Genomic DNA, 22,248 nt, shown 5'->3' on the forward strand with positions numbered 1-22,248 from the left:
TTAGCTTTATCTTTTGACAATGAAAGATCTCCGAGATCATTTAATTCATGTTGAGTAAAGCGTTCTGGCTGCTCGGTCAGGTACATACTCATCTTGACTTGAGGTCTCCATGTCTTCGCCAGTAGCTTCAGCTCCATAGTCTTCATATTCTACTTAATTTTCATCTAATCCAGACAATGGTGGCATAGGAACTGGCAAGTTCAGGGTAATTAATCTTATGTTTGTTCTTTCTAGAAAAGCCCTTCAGTTTCACAAAACAAAAGTAGCAGTCATCACTATGATTTTTGGGTTCTCTCCAAATCCTGGAAACAGCAAATGGCATAGCCACTTTCCTCATATTCATCCAGTCACGAAGATAGTTTGAACAACGTGAGCATATCACATGAGAGGCCCAGCTTTTGTCTTGATCACCAAGTGGACACTTAAAGTACATCTGGTACATGTTTTTAATATCCTGAGTGATTGAATGTACTTGGCCTTTTGGTGTAAAAGAACCACACACATAGCAGAATCTGTTCGGATGATTGATACACTGTCGGGGCATTTTTCTCTTTTAAATCAGATCAAACAGTGGAGTAAGTTCAGTTCAATGGTGGTAGCAATTAAAAAAAAAAGAAATGAGATGAGCTGACCGACTATATCTAATATATAAAGCTGAATGTGTGTGTGTATGTATGTGTGTGTGTATGTCCGGGATTGGCATCTGCACCGTCGCAGCTACAGCCACAAAATTTTGCAGTCACACGTCTGGACCCCGAGAGCGTCATAGGCTATGTTGTGAGGTGAAATTTTAACCCCGCGCGTTCAATTCACCAAACAATTTTGCCCCTACCTACATAATGGGGAAAAAGAAAAAGTGTTGGAGGCGAATTGACAGCTGCCAGATGTGAACAAGGGGGACTTAAATAGTGAGAGCGATGGCGCCAAAGAGTATATACCGTACAGTTGCTAAGGTGGGGCCCCGACATGGGATGCTCACCACACACCGGGATATGAACACAAAATGCGCCACACACTACCACATGCTTGAACACATATACCACCCTCAGCACACATTTCACCACACATACACCAACCTCGCCACATAAAAGCCAAAACACAAAAGTCGCCGCTCAAAACTCGCCACGCGCAAAACTCGCCACATGCAAAACTAGGCTCACGCAAAACTCGCCACACGTGCAAAACTCACCTCATGGAAAACTCACCACATGCAAAACTTGCACACGCGGAAAAATTGCCACATGCACAAAAGTTGCAAAAGTTGCCTCACACAAAACTTGCACATACTCAAAACGCACCACACATAAAACTCGCCACGCGCAAAACTCGCCATGTGCAAAACTTGCTGCACATACTTGCTACACTAACCTGTCACATGTAACTCGACACACAAAAAGTTGCTACACGCATGTCGCCACACAAAACTCCTCTCACAAAAGTCGCTACATGCATGTCTCCACACGCAACTCAACACACACAACTTGACACATGAAACTCGCCCTAAAACACACACAAGTCTGGTATTATCCTTCAAAAATAAAAATCTGATTAATAAGCAGACAAACTACAAGAGCAACAAATGTACCATATAGGAAATACGGCAGCTGTCAGTCACATGACCTGTCTATTATGTGTATGTGTGAGCTAATATATACTGCTAGGGGGGAGGGCTTCCTGTTGGCTGGGGATTTATCAGGCTGCCAATTTAGCTTACAAATACTGAGGTAAAAATACTGAGCAAATAACGTGTGAACGTGGTCTAATACAGGAGGAGATGACATACAGATATATACTATATACAGGAGGAGATGACACACAGGTATATACTATATACAGGGGAGATGACACACAGGTATTTACTACATACAGGAGATGACATACAGGTATATACTATATACAGGAGGAGATGACACACACATATATACTATATACAGGGAAGATGACACACAGGTATATACTATATACAGGAGGAAATGACACACAGGTATATACTATATACAGGAGGAGATGACACACAGGTATATACTATATACAGGAGGAGATGACATACAGGTACATACTATATACAGGGGAGATGACATACAGGTGTATACTATGTACAGGAGATGACATACAGGTATATACTATATATAGGAGGAGATGACCTACAGGTATATAGTATATACAGAAGAGATGACATATAGGTATATACTATATACAGGAGGAGATGACATACAGCAGGTATATACTATTCACAGGGGAGATGACATACAGGTATATACTATATACAGGAGATGACATACAGGTGTATACTATATATAAGGGAGATGACAAATATGTATATACTGAGGGGAAAATGAGAGGTGTGAGGTGAAAATGAGGGGTGTGAGGTGAAAATGAAAAGGTGTGAGTGGAAATTGAGAGGAGTGAGGGAAAATAGTGGAGTGATCGGAAAATGACAGATGTGAGGTCGAAATGACAAGTGTTAGGGGGAATGAGAGGAGTGAGGGGGAAAATGAGAGGTGTAAGAGAGAAAATGAGAGGCGTGATGGGAAAATAAGAGAAGTGAGGTGCTATAACTAACCACAGATATTTACTATGCCCAGGCAACGCCGGGCTCTTCAGCTAGTATGTAGATATTTCCCCAGAGATGACAGAGGCAGCTTGTATTTAGCACTGATTTTACTGGAGGTAATCTGGTAGATAACTATATACAGTTGTGAGGTAAACGGGTCAGCCTATTCCTTACAGATGAACATTTGTAGACAGGCAGTTTCTCAGTGTGATATTGGCTGCTTTCTCTCCCTGTGGAGACCCTCACTCAGTTACCCCTCAGTGGCTGAGCTGTTTTCTTCCCTCTGAGGCTACTTGTCCTCCCAGAAATGCAGTGAAAATCCTCTGACAATGGCGGCTGTCCGCTGCCTTCCCTTCTATCTCCCTGTGGCAGGGCTCAGATCCCTGTAGAGGCCTGTCTCCTTTCAGTCTCACATACCAGTCCTTGCTGCCATCACCATCCTTTTCTGGCTGACTCAAATCATACTGCCTCGTAAGTTAGCTCCTCCCCATAACTTGTGACTTTCCGAGAATCAGTTATTGGTTGACTGCACTGTCCTGAATACTCCTTCCCATAAGTCACTAAAACCTTTAGGGTATGTGCACACATCAGGATTTCAAGCAGACATTTCCTGACAAAAACCGGACATTTCTGCCAGAAATCCTCATGCGTTTTTTCGCGTTTTTTGTGCGTTTTTTTGCATTTTTTTTCCCAATGCATAGAATAGCGGGAAAAACGCGAAAAATCTGCAAAATTAATGAACATGTTCATTTTTTTTTACCGCGATGCGTTTTTTTCGTGGAAAAAAAAGCATCATGTGCACAAAAATTGCGGAATGCAATCTAAATGATAGGATGCATATGTATGCGTTTTTATAGTGTTTTTATCGCGAAAAAAACGCGAAAAAAACGTGAAAATTCCTGAACGTGTGCACATACCCTTAATGATGTTGTCCCTGTAAGAAAATTCACAATCAAGTAAGATAAGCATAGAAATGCGAATAACATAGGAAAAACCACATACATTGAAAATGCAGAAATAACATAATAACAAAAATACTTCTCTCAGAAGAATCTCAGAATCTTTGTGATAGAGCAAAACTAAGCATATTTTTTGAATCAGCACATCAAACTCCATAAAACAAGACATATTACCATTGCTGATGATTTTTTTGTGTTGACCTGTGTAGTAATAATCCCAGCATACGCTAGTTTCATCCTTTTTTCAGAGAACCCTTGCCAAAACTTTTCAATGGGTGCACAAGAAAATGATCCAATACGGAAAAAATCCGGATTTACCCAGATCCATCTTCATGGGAAAATGAACTCTGCTTTTTACTAATGTGTAAACAGAAAAAAAAACATCCTAATGTCCCAAAGTGAAACGCGCATGCAAAGTCATATGGATATAAAAAAACTGACACACGGGCCATTCCATTTCAAGGGATCCAAATCTGAATTTTTTTTTTCACTTGGTCTTTTAGTATATTTTCTGTGTTATTTGAAGTGATAAAGTGATACTTGAAATTTGAATTAATATATTTTTAATTTTTCTCTTAATTAGCTACATTTTTTTACATAGATTTCTAAAGTTTTGAAACTCTCATTTTGGGGCACTTTTTTTTATCAAATCTCTGTCTAGAATTAAAATAGCAATGGGAGAGGGGTCATTATGTTCAGAATTGTACAGGCTTTAATTTTGTCATAAGACTGTTGATGTATTGCTTTTGAGGGGTCAAATTCTAAATTTTGATGGGCGATTTCAAGAAAATGTATGTTATACATTTTTCCAAAAATGCATACATGTTACTTGTGGTTTTGGTTACATTTGTTCAGATATTCAAATTTTTCTTCATAGGATCATTTTTCTAAGGGCTCGCTCCCACTTGCGATTAAATCACATTAATGCAATCCAATTAAAAATCCGATTGTATTTGTACCAATGTAATCCTATGCTTATGTTCTCAAAGGCCGTTTTTTTTCCTGCTCCTATTGGATCGCAATCAGACAGGAAAAAAACAGTGTGCTACGATTGCATGCCAAGTTCAGATCTCACGCACCCATATGTCAATGGGTGCGTGTGTAATCTCGCACTGCACTCTATCACCCGAGTGCAGTGCGATTCCCGCTGATGCCGTCAGCAGAGGAGATGGAGAAATTAAAGGTTTTGCTATGAATTTTAATCAATATATCTTGGAATAAGTAGTTCCACAATTGATGTTTGAATAAAATGTCCCTGCGCTGTGATAATGTTATAAATGTGCCCCTGCTGTGTACTGTGTAATGGCTGTGTCTGACAGTGCAGGAACATGGTCTCATCATACCACATCTGCTGGGAAGGGGAGTAATCAAAAGAGCATTCGGACAGGACATCACAGGATCGGAGCTGATTCTTTCTGTGATTTGAAACATTTTCCTGCCTGTTTTTAAACAATGTTTTACTTCAAGAATCATTTGCAACTCACTGCTGTAATGTTTGTATGCCCCCCCCCCCCCCCTGTTCCCGCCCAGGAGATGTGATACTTGTGAGATGTGAAACTTGTGGCATTAGTATGCATGCACTTTATGTATTTTTCTACACGATTTTCCATCCTGTCCTGTTAAGTAATTTCTCTTTCATGTCCCTAGTTTAAACTCTTCAACCTTTTAGCCATGCTTCCCCACCCACGCACAGCTGCATCCTCCCCACTGAGGTTCAGTCCATACCTTGCATAGAGCCTGTAGCCAACAAGCAAGTTGGTCGTATTCTCAAGGAGCCCCAAATCCTCCTTCCTCCACCAATTCCTGAGCCACAGATGGTATTTCAGAAAATGCTACCTCGAGGTCCTTGCCTTAAAGGGGTATTCCCATCTCCAAGATTCTATACCAATATGTAGTAGGTGTAATAATATTACACTATTATATAGTTTTTCTGATTCGCTATGTTTTTCCTCATGTGTAGGCTCTGCAGGACCTTGGGTATCCATGATTCCGACCACTGATGGCTAGTGGCCATTACCATGGATACCTAAGGTCCTGCAAAGCCTGCACATGAGGAAAGAGACATGGCTAATTAAAAAAAACTATACTACATTTATAAGGTATTTGTGAATATTATCATTACACCTTCTACATATTGGGATAGGATCTTGGAGATGGGAATATCTCTTATAAGCTTATATCCTAAATAATTTTTAACCCCTTCAAGACCTTGCCCTTTTCCATTTTTCCGTGTTCGTTTTTCACTCCTCTCCTTCCCAGAGCCATAACTTTTTTATTTGTCAAACTTTGCTAAAAAAAATAAATAAATTGTGCAATTTTCCAATACCCGTAGCGTCTCCATTTTTCTTGATCTGGGGTCAGGTGAGGGCTTATTTTTTGCGTGCAAACCTGATGTTTTTAATGATACCATTTTGGTGCAGATACATTATTTTGATCGCCCGTTATTACATTTTAATGAAATGTCATGGCGATCAAAAATTCTGGCGTTTTGAATTTTTTTTCTCGCTACGCAGTTTAGCGATCAGGTTAATCCTTTTTTTATTTTTTATTATTGATTGGTCGATTCTGTACGCGGCGATACCAAATATGTGTAGGTTTGATTTATTTTTTTATTTTTTATTTTTAATGGGGCGAAAGGGGGGCGATTTAAACTTTTATATATTTTTTCATATTTTTTAAAATATTTTTTTTTTTACATTTGCCATGCTTCAATAGCCTCCATGGGAAGCTGGCATTGCCTGATTGACTCTGCTACATAGGAGCGATCGTCAGATTGCCCCTATGTAGTAGATTTACTGCATTGCTATGAGCGCCGACCACAGGGTGGCGCTCATAACAATCTGGCATCAACAACCATAGAGGTCTCAAGGAGACCTCAGGTTGTCATGCCGACGCATTGCTGACCCCTGATCATGTGACGGCATTTGACAGCGGCATTTAACTAGTTAATAGCGGCGGGTGAATCGCGATTCCACCCGACGCTATTGCGGGCTCATGTCAGCTGTTCAAAACAGCTGACATGTCATGACTTTGATGTGGGCTTACCGCCGCAGTCTGCATCAAAGCGGGGGTACGACCTCCGCTGTAATAGTACGGCGGAGGTCAGGAAGGGGTTAAGGATGTGTCACGTACTTGTAACTTTGTCATTGATGCTAATGCTGGGTCCTCACCAGGCCCTTCCAATAATCTAATGAACCTGATCCGCGATGAGTTGTTTTACTGGCACTTGGTTACAGGCTTTTACCCTAATAATTGATTCCCTCTCCATCTGCACTTATCTTGCCTACCATGCATTATCCTCTTACTGGAGCAGATAATCCCCTGGTTTTCAGAGGACATGTCTTGCAGCAGCAATACTACTCCTATACTATATCGCCTCCAGATCTACTTTCCGATTTGGGTAACAAGAGAAGGACTAGCCTCCCTGACCCTCTCCCCTGTAACCTGTCTTTTGTTGCCCGGCTAGCTGCCTCATGGTCCTGCACTTCCATGCAATGATCCTCACCTATAGCATATTATTTTGCACATTATCAATGAATCAATGGTTTTGTAGTGTAAAATATTCTTTAAATGATTTTATTGGACATATCTAGATGTTACTGGGGTCATGACTGCTACATGTAAATTTTTGTCTTTTGTTTGAATTGAAATTATAAAGATTTACATCAATGTTTTAACTTTTTGACTTTTTTTGTGTATATGTTTCTACAGTCAAAGTGGGCCTGTTATACGCCGAAGAGCACTTCGATCTACTGTGGCAATAAAACCGGTTGCATGTGATTTGGATTCTCTAGGTATGATTAAATGTGACTTTATTTTTTAATGACTTATTTCAGAAAAATTTAGGTTTTTAAAGTATTGCATAGCTATATTAACATTGACATGAAGATCTGAGTTATCACACCCATTAACCCCTTAATCCCATATGACGTACTATCCCGTCGAGGTGGGGTGGGCCCGCATGACCTCCTACGGGATAGTACGTTATATGCGATGTGTCGCAGCTGACATCCGGCACTATGTGCCAGGAGCAGTCACGGACCGCCTCAGGCACATTAACTCCCGGAACACTGCGATCAAACATGATCGCAGCTTTTTGGCGGTACAGGGAAGCATCGCGCAGGGAGGGGGGCTTCCCTGAGACCCTCGGTACAAGGCGATGTGCTCACCTTGTTCCGAGCTTCTCCTCCCTGCAGGCCCCGGATCCAAAAGGACCGTGGGGCTACATCCGGGTCCTGCAGGAAGGTGGCTTACCAGCGCCTGTTCAGAGCAAGCGCTGGTAAGCCTGCAGCCCTCCATGTCAGATCACTGATCTGACACAGTGCTCTGCAGAGTGTCAGATCAGTGATCTGACCCTATAACATGATGCCCCCCTGGGGCAATGCTATAAAGTAAAAAATTCACATGTGTAAAAAAATATATAAATAAATAAAAGTAAAAATTACTAAATAAAGAAAAAAAAATATTGTTACCATAAATACATTTCTTTATCTAAATAATAAAAGTTCACATATTTAGTATCGCCGCGTCCGTAACGACCCCACCTATAAAACTGTCCCACTAGTTAACCCCTTCAGTGAACGCGATAAAAAAAGGCAAAAAAACAACGCTTTATTATCATACCGCCGAACAAAAAGTGGAATAACACGCGATCAAAAAGACAGATATAAATAACCCTGGTACCGCTGAAAACGTCATTTTGTTCTGCAAAAAACGAGCCGCCATACAGCATCATCTGCGAAAAAATAAAAAAGTTATAGTCCTCAGAATAAAGCGATGCAAAAATAATTATTTTTTCTATAAAATAGTTTTTGTCGTATAAAAGCACCAAAACATAAAAAAATGATATAATTGAGGTATCGCTGTAATCGTACTGACCCGAAGAATAAAACTGCTTTATCAATTTTACCAAACGTGTAACGGTTTCAAAGAAATTCTTGAAAAGCTGGTTTTTGGTCATTCTGCCCCACAAAAACCGGAATAAAAAGTGATCAAAAAATGTCACGTGCCCGGAAATGTTACCAATAAAAACGTCAACTCGTCCCGCAAAAAAACAAGACCACACATGACTCTGTGGACCAAAATCTGAAAAAATTATAGCTCTCAAAATGTGGAGACGCAAAAACTATTTTTTTGCAATAAAAAGCGTCTTTTAGTGTGTGACGGCTGCCAATCGTAAAAATCTGCTAAAAAAAAACGCTATAAATAGTAAATCAAACCCCCCTTCATCATCCCTTAGTTAGGGAAAAACAAAAAAATTTAAAAAATGTATTTATTTCCATTTTCCCATTAGGGTTAGGGCTAGGGTTAGGGTTTCAGTTAGAATTGGGTGTTTCCACTGTTTAGGCACATCAGTGGCTCTCCAAACGCGACATGGCGTCTGATCTCAATTCCAGCCAATTAAAAAAGTAAAACCGTGCTCCTTCCCTTCCGGGCTCTGCCATGCACCCAAACGGGTTTACCCCCACATATGGGGTATCGGCGTACTCAGAACAAATTGTACAACAACTTTTGGGGTCCATTTTCTCCTGTTACCCTTGGTAAAATAAAACAAATTGGAGCTGAAGTAAATTTTGTGTGAAAAAAAAGTTAAATGTTCATTTTTATTTAATCATTCCAAAAATTCCTGTGAAACACCTGAAGGGTTAATACACTTCTTGAATGTGGTTTTGAGCACCTTGAGGGGTGCAGTTTTCAGAATGGTGTCACACCTGGTTATATAGACCCCTCAAAATGACTTCAAATGAAATGTGGTCCCTAAAAAAAAAAAAAAAAAAAATGAAATGGTGTTGTAAAAATGAGAAATTGCTGGTCAACTTTTAACCCTTATAACTCCCTAACAAAAAAAAATTTTGGTTCCAAAATTGTGCTGATGTAAAGTAGACATGTGGGAAATGTTACTTATTACCGTATATACTCGAGTATAAGCCGAGATTTTCAGCCCAAATTTTTGGGCTGAAAGTGCCCCTCTCGGCTTATACTCGAGTCATGATCGGTGGTGGGGTCGGCGGGTGAGGACTGTCATATACTCACCTAGTTCCGGCGTTCCTGTCGCTCCCCCTGCCCGTCCCACTGTCTTTGGTGCCGCAGCCTCTTCCCCTGAGCGGTCACGTGGGACCGCTCATTAGAGAAATGAATAGGCTGCTCTACCTCCCATAGGGGCGGAGCCGCCTATTCATTTCTCTAATCAGCGGTGCCGGTGACCGCTGATAGAGGAAGAGGCTGCGGCACCGAAGACCAGCTGCCGGGGGAAGGAGCGGGACGCCGGGAGCAGGTAAGTATTACATATTCACCTGTCCTCGTTCCACACGCCGGGCGTCGCGCCATCTTCCCGGCTTCTCTCCGCACTGACTGTGCAGGTCAGAGGGCGCGATGACGCATATAGTGTGTGCGCCGCCCTCTGCCTGATCAGTCAGTGCGGAGAGGCGCCGGGACGGGACGCCGAGGAGCTGCAAGCAAGAGAGGTGAGTATGTGTTTTTTTTTTTTTATTGCAGCAGCAGCAATGGCACAGATTTATGTGGAGTATCTATGGGGCAACGGTGCAGAGCACTATATGGCACAGCTATGGGGCAACGGTGCAGAGCACTATATATATGGCACAGCTATGGGGCAATGGTGCAGAGCATTATATATATATGGCACAGCTATGGGGCAACGGTGCAGAGCACTATATGGCACAGCTATGGGGCAACGGTGCAGAGCACTATATGGCACAGCTATGGGGCAATGGTGCAGAGCATTATATATATGGCACAGCTATGGGGGAAAGGTGCAGAGCACTATATGGCACAGCTATGGGGCAACGGTGCAGAGCACTATATATATGGCACAGCTATGGGGCAATGGTGCAGAGCATTATATATATATATGGCACAGCTATGGGGCAACGGTGCAGAGCACTATATGGCACAGCTATGGGGCAACGGTGCAGAGCACTATATGGCACAGCTATGGGGCAACGGTGCAGAGCATTATATATATGGCACAGCTATGGGGCAACGGTGCAGAGCACTATATGGCACAGCTATGGGGCAACGGTGCAGAGCATTATATATATGGCACAGCTATGGGGCAACGGTGCAGAGCATTATTTATATGGCACAGCTATGGGGCAACGGTGCAGAGCATTATATATATGGCACAGCTATGGGGCAACGGTGCAGAGCACTATATATATGGCACAGCTATGGGGCAACGGTGCAGAGCATTATATATATGGCACAGCTATGGGGCAACGGTGCAGAGCACTATATATATGGCACAGCTATGGGGCAACGGTGCAGAGCATTATATATATGGCACAGCTATCTATGGGGCAACGGTGCAGAGCATTGTATATATGGCACAGCTTTATGTGGAGCATCTATGGGGCCATAATGAACGGTGCAGAGCATTATATGTGGCACAGCTTTATGTGGAGCATCTATGGGGCCATAATGAACGGTATGGAGTATCTATTTTTAATTTTGAAATTCACCGGTACCTGCTGCATTTTCCACCCTAGGCTTATACTCGAGTCAATAAGTTTTCCCAGTTTTTTGTGGCAAAATTAGAGGGGTCGGCTTATACTCGGGTCGGCTTATACTCGAGTATATACTGTAAGCATTTTGTGTGACATATCTCTGTGATTCAAGGGCATAAAAATTCAAAGTTGGAAAATTGCGAAATTTTTGCCAAATTTCCATTTTTTTCCACAAATAAATGCAAGTCTTATCGAAGAAATTTTACCACTATCATGAAGTATAATATGTCACAAGAAAACAATGTCAGAATCATCAGGATCCGTTGAAGCGTTCCAGAGTTATAACCTCATAAATTGACAGTGGTCAGAATTGTAAAAATTAGCCCGGTCATTAACGTGCAAACCACCCTTGGGGCTTAAGGGGTTAATATCTGCAAAACAATTAACAAATCTGCCTCTAGATTTCACAGTACAAACCTACTCAGGTAGTCCCTGAGTCACGTGCTAGATACATTCCGTAGCTTTATTCATAAGCTGTATATTGGGGTGCCAAGGAAAAATCAACTTTGCAAATTGGTAAGTCTTACTCCTCAAATTTGATCCTTTTGGCATAAGGATTCGGATTCACCATGTAAAATATGTTGACATTAAATTTAGATTTACCACTTGCTCAAGATGTGTATATATACCGTATTTTTTCGCTTTGTAAGACGCACCTGATTATAAGACGAACCCCCAAATTTGGTGAAGATAAAGATAATTTTTTTTTAATGTTAAATGGGGGTCTGTCTTATAATGCCAGTGTCCGTCTTACAAATCATATATATGCCCCTCATCCTGGCATCTATATAACCCCCATCCTGGCATATGGCCCCCCCCTGTGCTGGCACATTGCCCCCCTGTGCTGCCACCACACTGCCCCCCCCCAATCTCATCCTGGATATGGCCCTCCTGTCACTTTAAGCCCACCTGCTGGCACACACATGGCCCCCACTCTTTCTATATGCCCCCTGCTGGCACGCACATGGCCCCCCCTCTCTATATGGCACACACGTGGCCCCCCTGTCACTATATGCCCCCCTGCAGGCACGCACATGGCCCCCAGTCACTACATGCCCCCCTGCAGGCACGCACATGGCCCCCCAGTCACTACATGCCCTCCTGCAGGCACGCACATGGCCCCCCAGTCACTACATGCCCCCCTGCAGGCACGCACATGGCCCCCAGTCACTACAAGCCCCCCTGCAGGCATGTACATGGCCCCCCCAGTCACTACATGCCCCCCTGCAGTCACCCACATAGCCCCCCCAGTCACTACATGCCCCCCTTTAGGCACACACATAGCCCCCCCCAGTCACTACATGCCCCCCTGCAGGCACACACATAGCCCCCCCTGCAGGCACACACATGGCCCCCCAGTCACTACATGCCCTCCCTGAAGGCACACACATGGCCCCCCCAGTCACTACATGCCCCCCTGCAGGCACACACATGGCCCCCCAGTCACTTCATGCCCCCGCTGCAGGCACACACGGCTCCCCCCAGTCACTACATGCCCCCCCTGTAGACACACACACAACCCCCCAGTCACTACATGCCCCCCTGCAGGCTCACACATGGTCCCCCCAGTCACTACATGCCCCCCTGCAGGCACACACATGGCCCTCCCTGCAGGCACACACATGGCCCCCCAGTCACTACATGCCCTCCCTGAAGGCACACACATGGCCCCCCCAGTCACTACATGCCCCCCTGCAGGCACACACATGGCCCCCCAGTCACTTCATGCCCCCGCTGCAGGCACACACGGCTCCCCCCAGTCACTACATGCCCCCCCTGTAGACACACACACAACCCCCCAGTCACTACATGCCCCCCTGCAGGCTCACACATGGTCCCCCCAGTCACTACATGCCCCCCTGCAGGCACACACATGGCCCTCCCAGTCACTACATGCCCCCCTGCAGGCACACACATGGCCCCCCCAGTCACTACATGCCCCCCTGCAGGCTCACACATGCCCCCCCCCCAGTCACTACATGCCCTCCCTGAAGGCACACACATGGCCCCCCCCAGTCACTACATGCCCCCCTGCAAGCATGCACATGATAAAATAATAAACACATAACTCACCTTCCGATGATTGCTCCGTGCTCCCAGCTCCTCGGTTGCACTTCCTGTTTCCCAGGCATCAGGTCATGTGACCTGGACACACAGTGATGATATCACTGTGCTGTGCCGATCACATGATCCGATTTCGGCACAGACACAGGAAGAGCCACGGGAGAACTGGGAGCTGGGAGCCATCAGGGGAAGGTGAGTTAAGTGTTTGTTATTTTATCATGTGCGTGCCAGCTGGGGGGGCTATGTGTGTGTGCCTGCAGGGGGCATATCCATGATGGGAGGAGGGGGGAGTGCAGGCACATGTAATATGCACTGCTCCCCTGTCAACCAACTCGGTGCTGCTTCAGCACCGAGGTGATGGACAGCGAGTGCAGTGAATATTACATGAGGCTAATGAGCGGGAGCACAGGACCTCCCGCTGTCTCTGCAGCCAGCCCACCCCAGCCCCCTGAAACCACTTCAGAGCCGCCCCCTCCACCTCTACGGCACATCACACAGATTCGGATTTTAAGACGCACGTCCCACTTTTCCCCAAAATTTGGGGGAACCAAAGTGCGTCTTAAAATCCGAAATATACGGTACACACACACACACACACACACACACACACACACACACACACACACACACACACTTGGTATTGCCAAGTTCAGAAATGCCCAAACAAAATTAGGAGGTAAGACCTTCAAAAACTTGCTACTTAATTTTTACCATGCATTTCCTTGGCACTCTACTGTATATGTGTGCAAGTTCAAACAGGGCCATGAGTAAAACACTGAGACTCAGAAGGGAGGGGAACATTTGGTTTTGGGCACAAATAATTTTTTTCTAGGGGAGCCATTTTGCTTATCCAGAGCCTTTCTGTTACCAGTATCTTGGAAACCTCCTACATTTTTTTTTTCCCCACTTGTGATGATCACTAGTATAATGTATTGCAATTCATTACTTCGGTCAGTGTTCAAGACAAAATGACTTTTAGACCATGCAGTTTTGACAGCCAGAGCTCAGCTATCAATCTAAGCTCCCAGCAGTGATTGTACAGGCACAGCTTCTGTGGCCACATGATCGCCATGACGTACCGGTACATATATCAGAAAGTTACTACTAAATATTACGTACTGGTGTTTATCTTGCACAATGTCCATGCTACATGCAGCAGGATGCCGGTGGTGGAGCAACAGCAGGTGAATGTGAATGTGCCCACGATCAGGAAATAGCAGCTCTTTGGACGCAGAGTATTTTCGCTGCGTCCAAAACGCCGAGTTCAATCACGAAGTGAAATCCATATGTGTTCATTGAATTGAACAATGCAGATTTACCGCATCCAATACATTCTATTGTGGAAACTTTTGTTGTTGAGTCTAGTGTCTCCACAAAAGAAATTGACATGCTGCTGCTCGTAAATCTGCGCTGTGAGTAAGTTTACGCAGCATCAAATAAAAGCACCGTCTGCATGGGATGTCTATAAATCCCATCCACTGTGCTTGTATTATAGAACACAGCGTTTTGGACACTGATCAGGTGAACTGTGTCCAAAGCCTGCTATTCCTCATCGTGGGCACGTACCCCTTTATCAGGGTGATGAAAGTCAACCACTGGGGTCCTCGATTGTGCTGGTGACAATGTCAAATTTGTTTGCTGGTTTGCTTGTGGGATAGAAGACGTATTGTGATCATCAGTCAAGTGTGAATACTGGATAACTATGCTTTTACACTGTTGCTATAAAAGAAAGTCTAATCTGTCCTTTCTATTTTTAAGACTGATTAATGGTTTGCACCTTGAGATGAACACTCTGTATTTGCTCTCATGAAGTAGTCTTCTATTTATGGTAGACTTCGATACTAAAACACACTTCTAAAGGTATGTTTCCACGTTCAGGAAACGCTACGTGTTTGACGCTGTCTAGAGCCGCAGCGTCAAACACACAGATGTTACAGCATAGTGGAGGGGATTTCATGAAATCCCGTCTCCACTATGCGGTAAAACACGCAGGCGACAGACCCGCGTAAACGGACGTGGCGCATCTTTTCAGAACGCAGCATGTCCTTACAATGCGGCGACGCGTCATGAAAAACACAGGTGACCTGCCAGTGACCTCAGGTGCAGATTTGGTGCAGATTTTACCAGCGTCAAATACTGATGCAATCCTGAACGTGGAGACATACCCTAAGAGAGTGTTCTTCACTTGGTTGAAAGTTATGAATGGGTTTTACTTTACCATGGATAGGATTCTGCAATCATCCACCACTGTTATCTTTTGTGGACTTACAGGCCCTTTTGAGTTCCCAAGCTTACCAGTGCTCTATTTTGCAGTGTATACCAAACTGTTAATTTGGCCACTCCTAACATTTCTATTATCCCGGTGATGGATTTTTTTTTCAGCCTAATGATGATCTGTTTCTCTTCCATTGAGAGTGCTTTTGACCCCATGTAGTGCGTTCACAGCAACAGCTTTTAAATGTAAATGCCACACCTGGAATCGGCCCCACACCTCTTATCTGCTTCATTATTAATGGATTAATGATAGAATAGCCTATTAAGCCCATTAAAGAGCTTCTGAGAATTGAATTACTTTTGGTCATTTTTTAAATGAGTCAGCTACATATTAAAAAACTATAATTTCTAACCCCTTACTCCAATTCAAATGTGAATACCTTCAAGTTCAGTCTGCACTTTAAGCACATATTTATTACCAAAACATATTGAAGATGGTTATATAAACAGCTAAAATGTCAAAACTTGTCGCTGTCCAAATTATTTCTGGACCTAGCTGTATATGTTTGTAAAATACCATGCCTCAAAAATGTGCATCTATTCAAATCCTACTCTTGGCCTCATTTTGCAAATGGGGGCTATGAATACATTTGCATATGTGACAGGAAATGTTAGACTTATTTCAATTCCACACTAAGCCCATGCCCTCAACATGCTAGCTATAAAAATGCTGTTTTGCTACTAATATACAGGCTGTTTCATACAGAGAATTGGCTAGAATGTGTACTGTATATGTTTTTTTTCACATTGCCTAATATTTTTTTTTTCTTCATTTATTATTTTGCTAATTTAGAATCTGAGGACCAGGAGAAACATGGGTCTTTTGAAGTTGACAATGATGCAGCTTTTTTTAGTTCAGGTATGTAGATTATGATTTCATGCTTCTTAACCCCTTCAGGATGGCCCGATCAACAGCGAATGTCTGCAATATATTATAGCTGAAACCCTGCAGAAACACCCATGATCGCTGCTAGCACCGATCGCATACGTCAAACCCCTGTGATGCCGCTGTCAATGACTGTGTAGGAAGATGGATCAGAATGGTGGTCTCTCTTGCGTGTCCGGGCCGGAATTGTCGGGGCTGTCGCCATTGTTGCCAGGGGAAGCACTTTCTGACAGGAGCAGACCTTGATATAAAAGAGACTGAATGCGCGGGAACTGGACTTTTGGCGTGTACCCAGCATGTGCGACAAGAGAAGGAGGTTGACTCCCTCTCCACTGACAAACCAACTGACAGTCCCGCGTTGCTCAGAGACTTCTCGCGTCACCTACGGCGCCATCGCGGGATTTTCCAGCGTCCATCGTCCAGGAACCACAGACTGATAAGTTAACTCATTATTTGACCCCTTATTACTTTATTACCGTTTACACGTTATGTGCCTATTTATCTTCACCCCCTTACTCCCTGTGTGGAGTATTAACTGCTGTGATAATGATTAGTGATAAGCGAGTATGCTCGTTGCTCGGGTTTTCCCCAGCACGCTCGAGTGGTCTCCGAGTATTTGTGACTGCTCAGAGATTTAGTTTTCCTTACCGCAGTTGCATGATTTGCGGCTACTAGACAGCTTGATTACATGTGGGGATTCCCTAGCAACCAGGCAACCCCAACGTGCACTCAGGCTGGCTAGTATATCATGCAGCTGCGTCAAAAAAAGCTAAATCTCCAAGCACTAACATACTCTGAGACCACCCGAGCGTGGTCTGGAAAACCGGAGCAACAAGTATACTCGCTCATCACTAATAATTATATATAAAATACCCATTAACTCTTGCTCTGCCTCCTGCTCGTCATTGCATCCCGCTTACCTGCTAGCATCTTACACTTGGCGTAGTCGGCAGGATGCAGTCCAACAGCACGGAGGCGACAGACCAAGCAGTTGGGGGAGGCCCGATCCAGTATCTCGCTGGGGGTAATGTTGAACAATTTGCCAAAATTTACGGGAAGTAACACCATGTTGTGGAGCTGGACTGAGTGCATAAGGGGTATGATGAGAATGCACCCCGTGACCCCTGCATTGGAAGCTGAGGTGGCTTTCATGGCATTAGATGGAGAAGCCAGAGACTTATGTTGCAGACCCCCAGGGAGCGAGACACTTTTAATAAGGTGCTGCAAATTTTAGAAGAGACCCATGGAGATCCCACAGATGTAGGAGAACTATGAACACGTCTCTTTAGTCGCATGTAGAGGGAGGGGGTAGACCGTGAATCAGTACATGAACGCACTGCAGGAATTACATACTGCGATTGTTAGGAAAGATGGCATTGATATAGGCCCTATGGACATAATGCTGTGAGACCTTTTAGTGACGGGCTTGTGGGACACGCTGATGAAACAGACTCTACGGGAGCGCGTGCGGGTAAACCCTCGTGTGACTTTGTCTGAGATAGGAAGTGAAGCGCGCACGCGTGAACAGGAGCAGGGGGTGACAGTCCCAGTGGGGAAGGTCCGGAGTGAGGTGGTGTCCGTAAATGCAATCACCGAACCCCAATGGGTGGAAGAGTTGAGGAGAAAATTTCTGAATATTAAAGGAGAATTGGCTGATGTTTAAAAAGAAGTCGAAGGCTGCCGCAAATTTACCAGGGGACAGGGAAGGCCCGAAGTCCCACCGTGACACTAGAATGCTTCATAGACAGAAACCCCTCACTTGCTTTAATAGTGGCGAGAATGGACATATACCGCTGGAGTGTACACGTCGTGGAAGAGTTCCACTCCGTCGTAAGTTAAACGTTCCGGGGTCTGAGCCGGGAACATGCCGGTCGTGCAGTGCGCTGCCTGGCGGACACGGGCTGACAGGTGACGATACCGGAAGCTTACTTCCGGTGACATTTTCCTGAAGCAAGGCGGCCTGAGTGGGGCCCAGTGATAAAGTTGATGGCTGCCAACCGTCCATTCCCGTTGCCGGGGTGGCTTGGATGCAGATCTCCATTTGTGGAAAGGATCTAGGACGAAAGGGTGTGGTACTAACTCGGGAAGAAGTGCGTAGCGGACACAGTTCACCCTAGGAGTAAACGTTCTGAAGGAATTCAGAAGTCCCCTCATCAACGAACCCTCTAATGAGGCTCTGAAGCAGTGGAGTCCACATACCCCTCAGAGAAGAATATTCCAACAGTTAGTTCTTGTAGCTCAAACTCAGGTTTTCCGTGAAGGAGTAGTGTTAGGAAAAGTGATCGTTCTACCACCCGGACAAACAGTACTCACTTTGCCCGTCCGAGCTCGCATCCCATTGAAAGGAGTTGAGATTCAAATTGAGCCTTCTTTTTCAGAGCAACTTCCTTCGGGATTCTTAGTGGCACTTGCGTTAGCCATTGTGCATGATAGAACTGTACCTGTGTGCTGCGTCAATTTAGAGGATCAGGACATAAGTTTTTCCCAAAAGCTTAGTAGCTCTGATTGTGGGTATGCCTGAAGAGCTAGTACCACCACAGGCTGTGCAGCTGAAAGTACAACAAGGAGACCCCTGGACTGTGACGGTGAACTCCTCTTCAACGCCAGAGCTCCAACACATTCAGGATGGACGACTTGTCCTGGAACAAATGCGGGCCGAGTTGGCCGAACTCACTCAGGTGCAGCAGGTGGAACTCTGATAGGACGATATATGGACATGTTTGCTTATCATGAAGACCATTTTGGCTGCACCACGCCATCACACATGAGATAATTACTGAAAATACCGCGCCCATTAGAAAGCGCTATCGGCAAATCCCACCATAGCTGTACCAAGAGTTAAAGAAGATGTTAGGTCAGATGTTGCAGAAAGGTGTCATCAGAGAGAGTCAGAGTCCATGGGCTGCTCCAATAGTGCTGTTGAAGAAGAAAGGCGGGACTCTGCATTTTTGTGTGGATTATCGGAAACTCATTGCTTGTACCGTGAGAGACTCATACCCATTACCCAGGATTGAGGAATCCCTGTCCGCGCTAGGAAAAGCCAAATTTTTTTCTATGTTGTACCTCGCCAGCGGCTATTGGCAAGTGCCAATGTCCGAACAGGATAGAGCAAAGACCACCTTTATTCTACCCATGGGCCTGTTTGAATTCAACCGAATGCCGTTCGGCTTGGCCAACGCTCCCACAACTTTTCAACTTCTCTTGGAAAGGTGTCTGGGTGATCTGAACTTTGAAGCCACACTTATCTAATTAGACGACATTATAGGCTACGCTGCTTCATTTGAGGAACGTCTACAATGGCTGGAATAGGTGTTGAGTCACCTTTAGAAGCACGGATTAAAGGTGAAACCTCAGAAATGTCATTTGTTCCGCACTCAGATTGAGTGAGTACTTGGGCCATGTTGTTTCTGCTAAAGGGGTGAAACCATCCCAAGAGAAGATCGTTGTGATACAGGATTGACCCACTCCAGAGACGGTGAAAGATGTTCGCGCATTCCTGGGACTGGCTGGGTATTTCCGCCGCTTTGTGAAGAATTTTGCCCACCGAGCAGGATCGCTGCTGGAGCTCCTTAAAGGAGTGCCCTTGGGCGCAAAGTACTGGAACATTAGTTGGAGGGAACACCAGGAGGAAGCTTTTCAAGATCTGAAGAAGGCATTGACTGAAGCTCCTTTGTTGGCATATGTGGACTTTTCTCAACCGTTTATTCTCCACACCGACGGGAGTTTGCCTGGACTTGGGGCTGTGTTGTCACAGATACAGGACGGAAGAGAGAAGGTGATCGCTTACGCAAGTCGGTCCCTTCACGATTCCGAACGTAAACCGGACAATTATAGTTCCTTTAAGTTGGAGCTGCTGGCGTTAGTGTGGACTGTGATGGAGAGGTTCGCTGAATATTTTTACCGGGTCTGAAGTACTAGTACACACCGACAACAACCCATTGGCTCATCTGGAAAATGCGAGGCTGGGAGCTCTGGAACAACGATGGGTGGCCAGAAAGGCAAAGTTTGTGTACAAAATTGCTTACAAAAGTTTAGAAGAGAACACTCATGCCGATGCCCTATCCAGGGTGAAACATGCTAAACATGAGATGAAGAACTGGAAAGTGAGGAGGTCCCCAGGTTCCTAGGTCCCGCCAGGATGGTGGTGGCGTCGCAGGACCAGGTACAAACCCTGACTCAGGGGGGCGTCTTGGGCCGATCCCGAGATGAGTGGGTCTGGTTGCAGCAAGAAGATAGTGAGCTTGCTCTGCTTAGACTGTGTGTGACTTTAAAGAGACTTCCCAGTTTGGCAGCGAGAAATGCTCTATCCCAGGAGACTCTGTGGATTCTTCAACAGTGGGAACGCCTTGAGATGAAGAATGGATTGCTGTATCTGAAAGTGCGACTTCAGATGAAGCTAGGTGCCACCTGGCAAGTCATAATTCCAGAAGCGCTGTTGTCCGAGAGCCACCGAAGCACATGAGAAAGGAGCGCACTTTGGTCAGGAGAAGACTTTTCAGTGGTTACAGCGGTTCATTTATCATCCTCGGCTGAAGGTGGTTGTGGAAGAGACTTGTAGGGCATGTCGGACATGTGAATTGGCTAAACCGCCGGAGCAGAGAGCCCCCATGCAGTCCATTGTGACATCCGCCATCCTGGAGCTGTTAATGATAGACTATCTGATCATCGGGCCGGCCCACCAGGGGTATAAACATTTAGTGATGGTAGATCACTTCACGACATTTGCTGTTGACTCCAACCAGAGATCAAACTGAGGAATCAGCCTCACATGCAGTCTGTAAGTTTTCATTCATCTTTATGGATGTCAGAATATGCTTCGGCCTTGCCTATCGAAAGATCCTGTACGAGACTCTCGAGCCAGTTACCACGGTAGTAGAGGAAGAAGAGGATCAGGAGAGTGATGAACAAAGACATGGGGTCCCCGAAGAATCTAATCCCGAGAATACAGACACAACATTTCTCCCTCCTGTACAACCTGATTCTGCCACTCAAGGGGATTCCACTACTCCTTCCAACTTATGATGCTTCAAACGAACAATAGCAGGCAAACCGCCCAATCGTTTTGATCAAGAACACTTCATCTGGCATCAAAATGTATGAACGAGAGGAAAACGGCCATATGTTTCACAAGAATCCTCGCCTGTGGAATGGCACACAGGAGTGGGGGAATGCAGGAAGATGGATCAGAATAGTGGTCTCTCTTGCGTGTCCGGGCCGGAACTGTCGGGGCTGTCACCATTGTTGCCGAGCGAAGCACTTTCTGACCGGAGCAGACCTTTGCACCTGACTGTTGGGGGCGGTGGGTGTGATATGTAAGAAACGGAGCACACAGGAATGGGGCTTTTGGCGGGTAACTCGGCGTGTGCAACAAGAGAAGGTTGACTCCTTCGCTGACTAACGCCAACTTTCAGTCCCGCATTGCTTTTTTCCATTCCTCGCTCATACAGACTGTGCATCTCCTGAGACCATCTCCCTGTTACTCTCTGACCTCTACAGTACGATCTGGTCTATGCCACTGACATCTGCCGACACTCTTTGCAGCGCTCATCCTGCGGTGCACACGGTTTGTAGTGGTGAGACTGCGGCCTCCATTCTGGGACTTTGTACGCCATTAGCAGTGCATCAGACCTCCCCTCGGTCAGGACCACGAGACCATGTGCAGGAAGACCAGGATACTTGGTCGCATTCAGAGACTGTAAGCACACTTTCCTCCAGGACCGGCTCAGAGTCTTCTCGTGTCACCTACGGCGCCATCGTGGGATTTTCCAGCCTCCATCGTCCAGGAACCAGAAACTGATAAGTTAACTCGTTATTTGACCCCTTATTACTTTATTACCGTTTACACGTTGTGTTCCTATTTACCTTCATCCCCTTACTCCCTGCGTGGCGTAACTGCTGTGATAATTATATATAAAATACCCGTTAACTCTTGCTCTGCCTCCTGCTCGTTCCTGCATCTTGCGAACCTGCTAGCACCTTACAACTGTA

General features: G+C 45.1%; 1 protein-coding gene across 4 annotated transcripts in view; it reads left to right on the top strand.

Annotated features, from left to right (window-relative positions):
* Positions 1 to 22,248, top strand: part of CENPC (centromere protein C) — a 316,155-nt gene that overhangs the window by 227,010 nt on the left and 66,897 nt on the right. For all 4 annotated transcript variants that reach the window (XM_077275003.1, XM_077275008.1, XM_077275016.1 and 1 more), the window contains 2 exons: positions 7,225 to 7,307; positions 16,168 to 16,233. In XM_077275003.1, the coding sequence (XP_077131118.1) occupies positions 7,225 to 7,307; positions 16,168 to 16,233 (149 nt within the window). The remainder of the gene's footprint in view (positions 1 to 7,224; positions 7,308 to 16,167; positions 16,234 to 22,248) is intronic.

The sequence above is a fragment of the Ranitomeya variabilis genome, chromosome 1, assembly GCF_051348905.1.
Source record: "Ranitomeya variabilis isolate aRanVar5 chromosome 1, aRanVar5.hap1, whole genome shotgun sequence".
Classification (NCBI taxonomy): Eukaryota; Metazoa; Chordata; class Amphibia; order Anura; family Dendrobatidae; genus Ranitomeya; species Ranitomeya variabilis.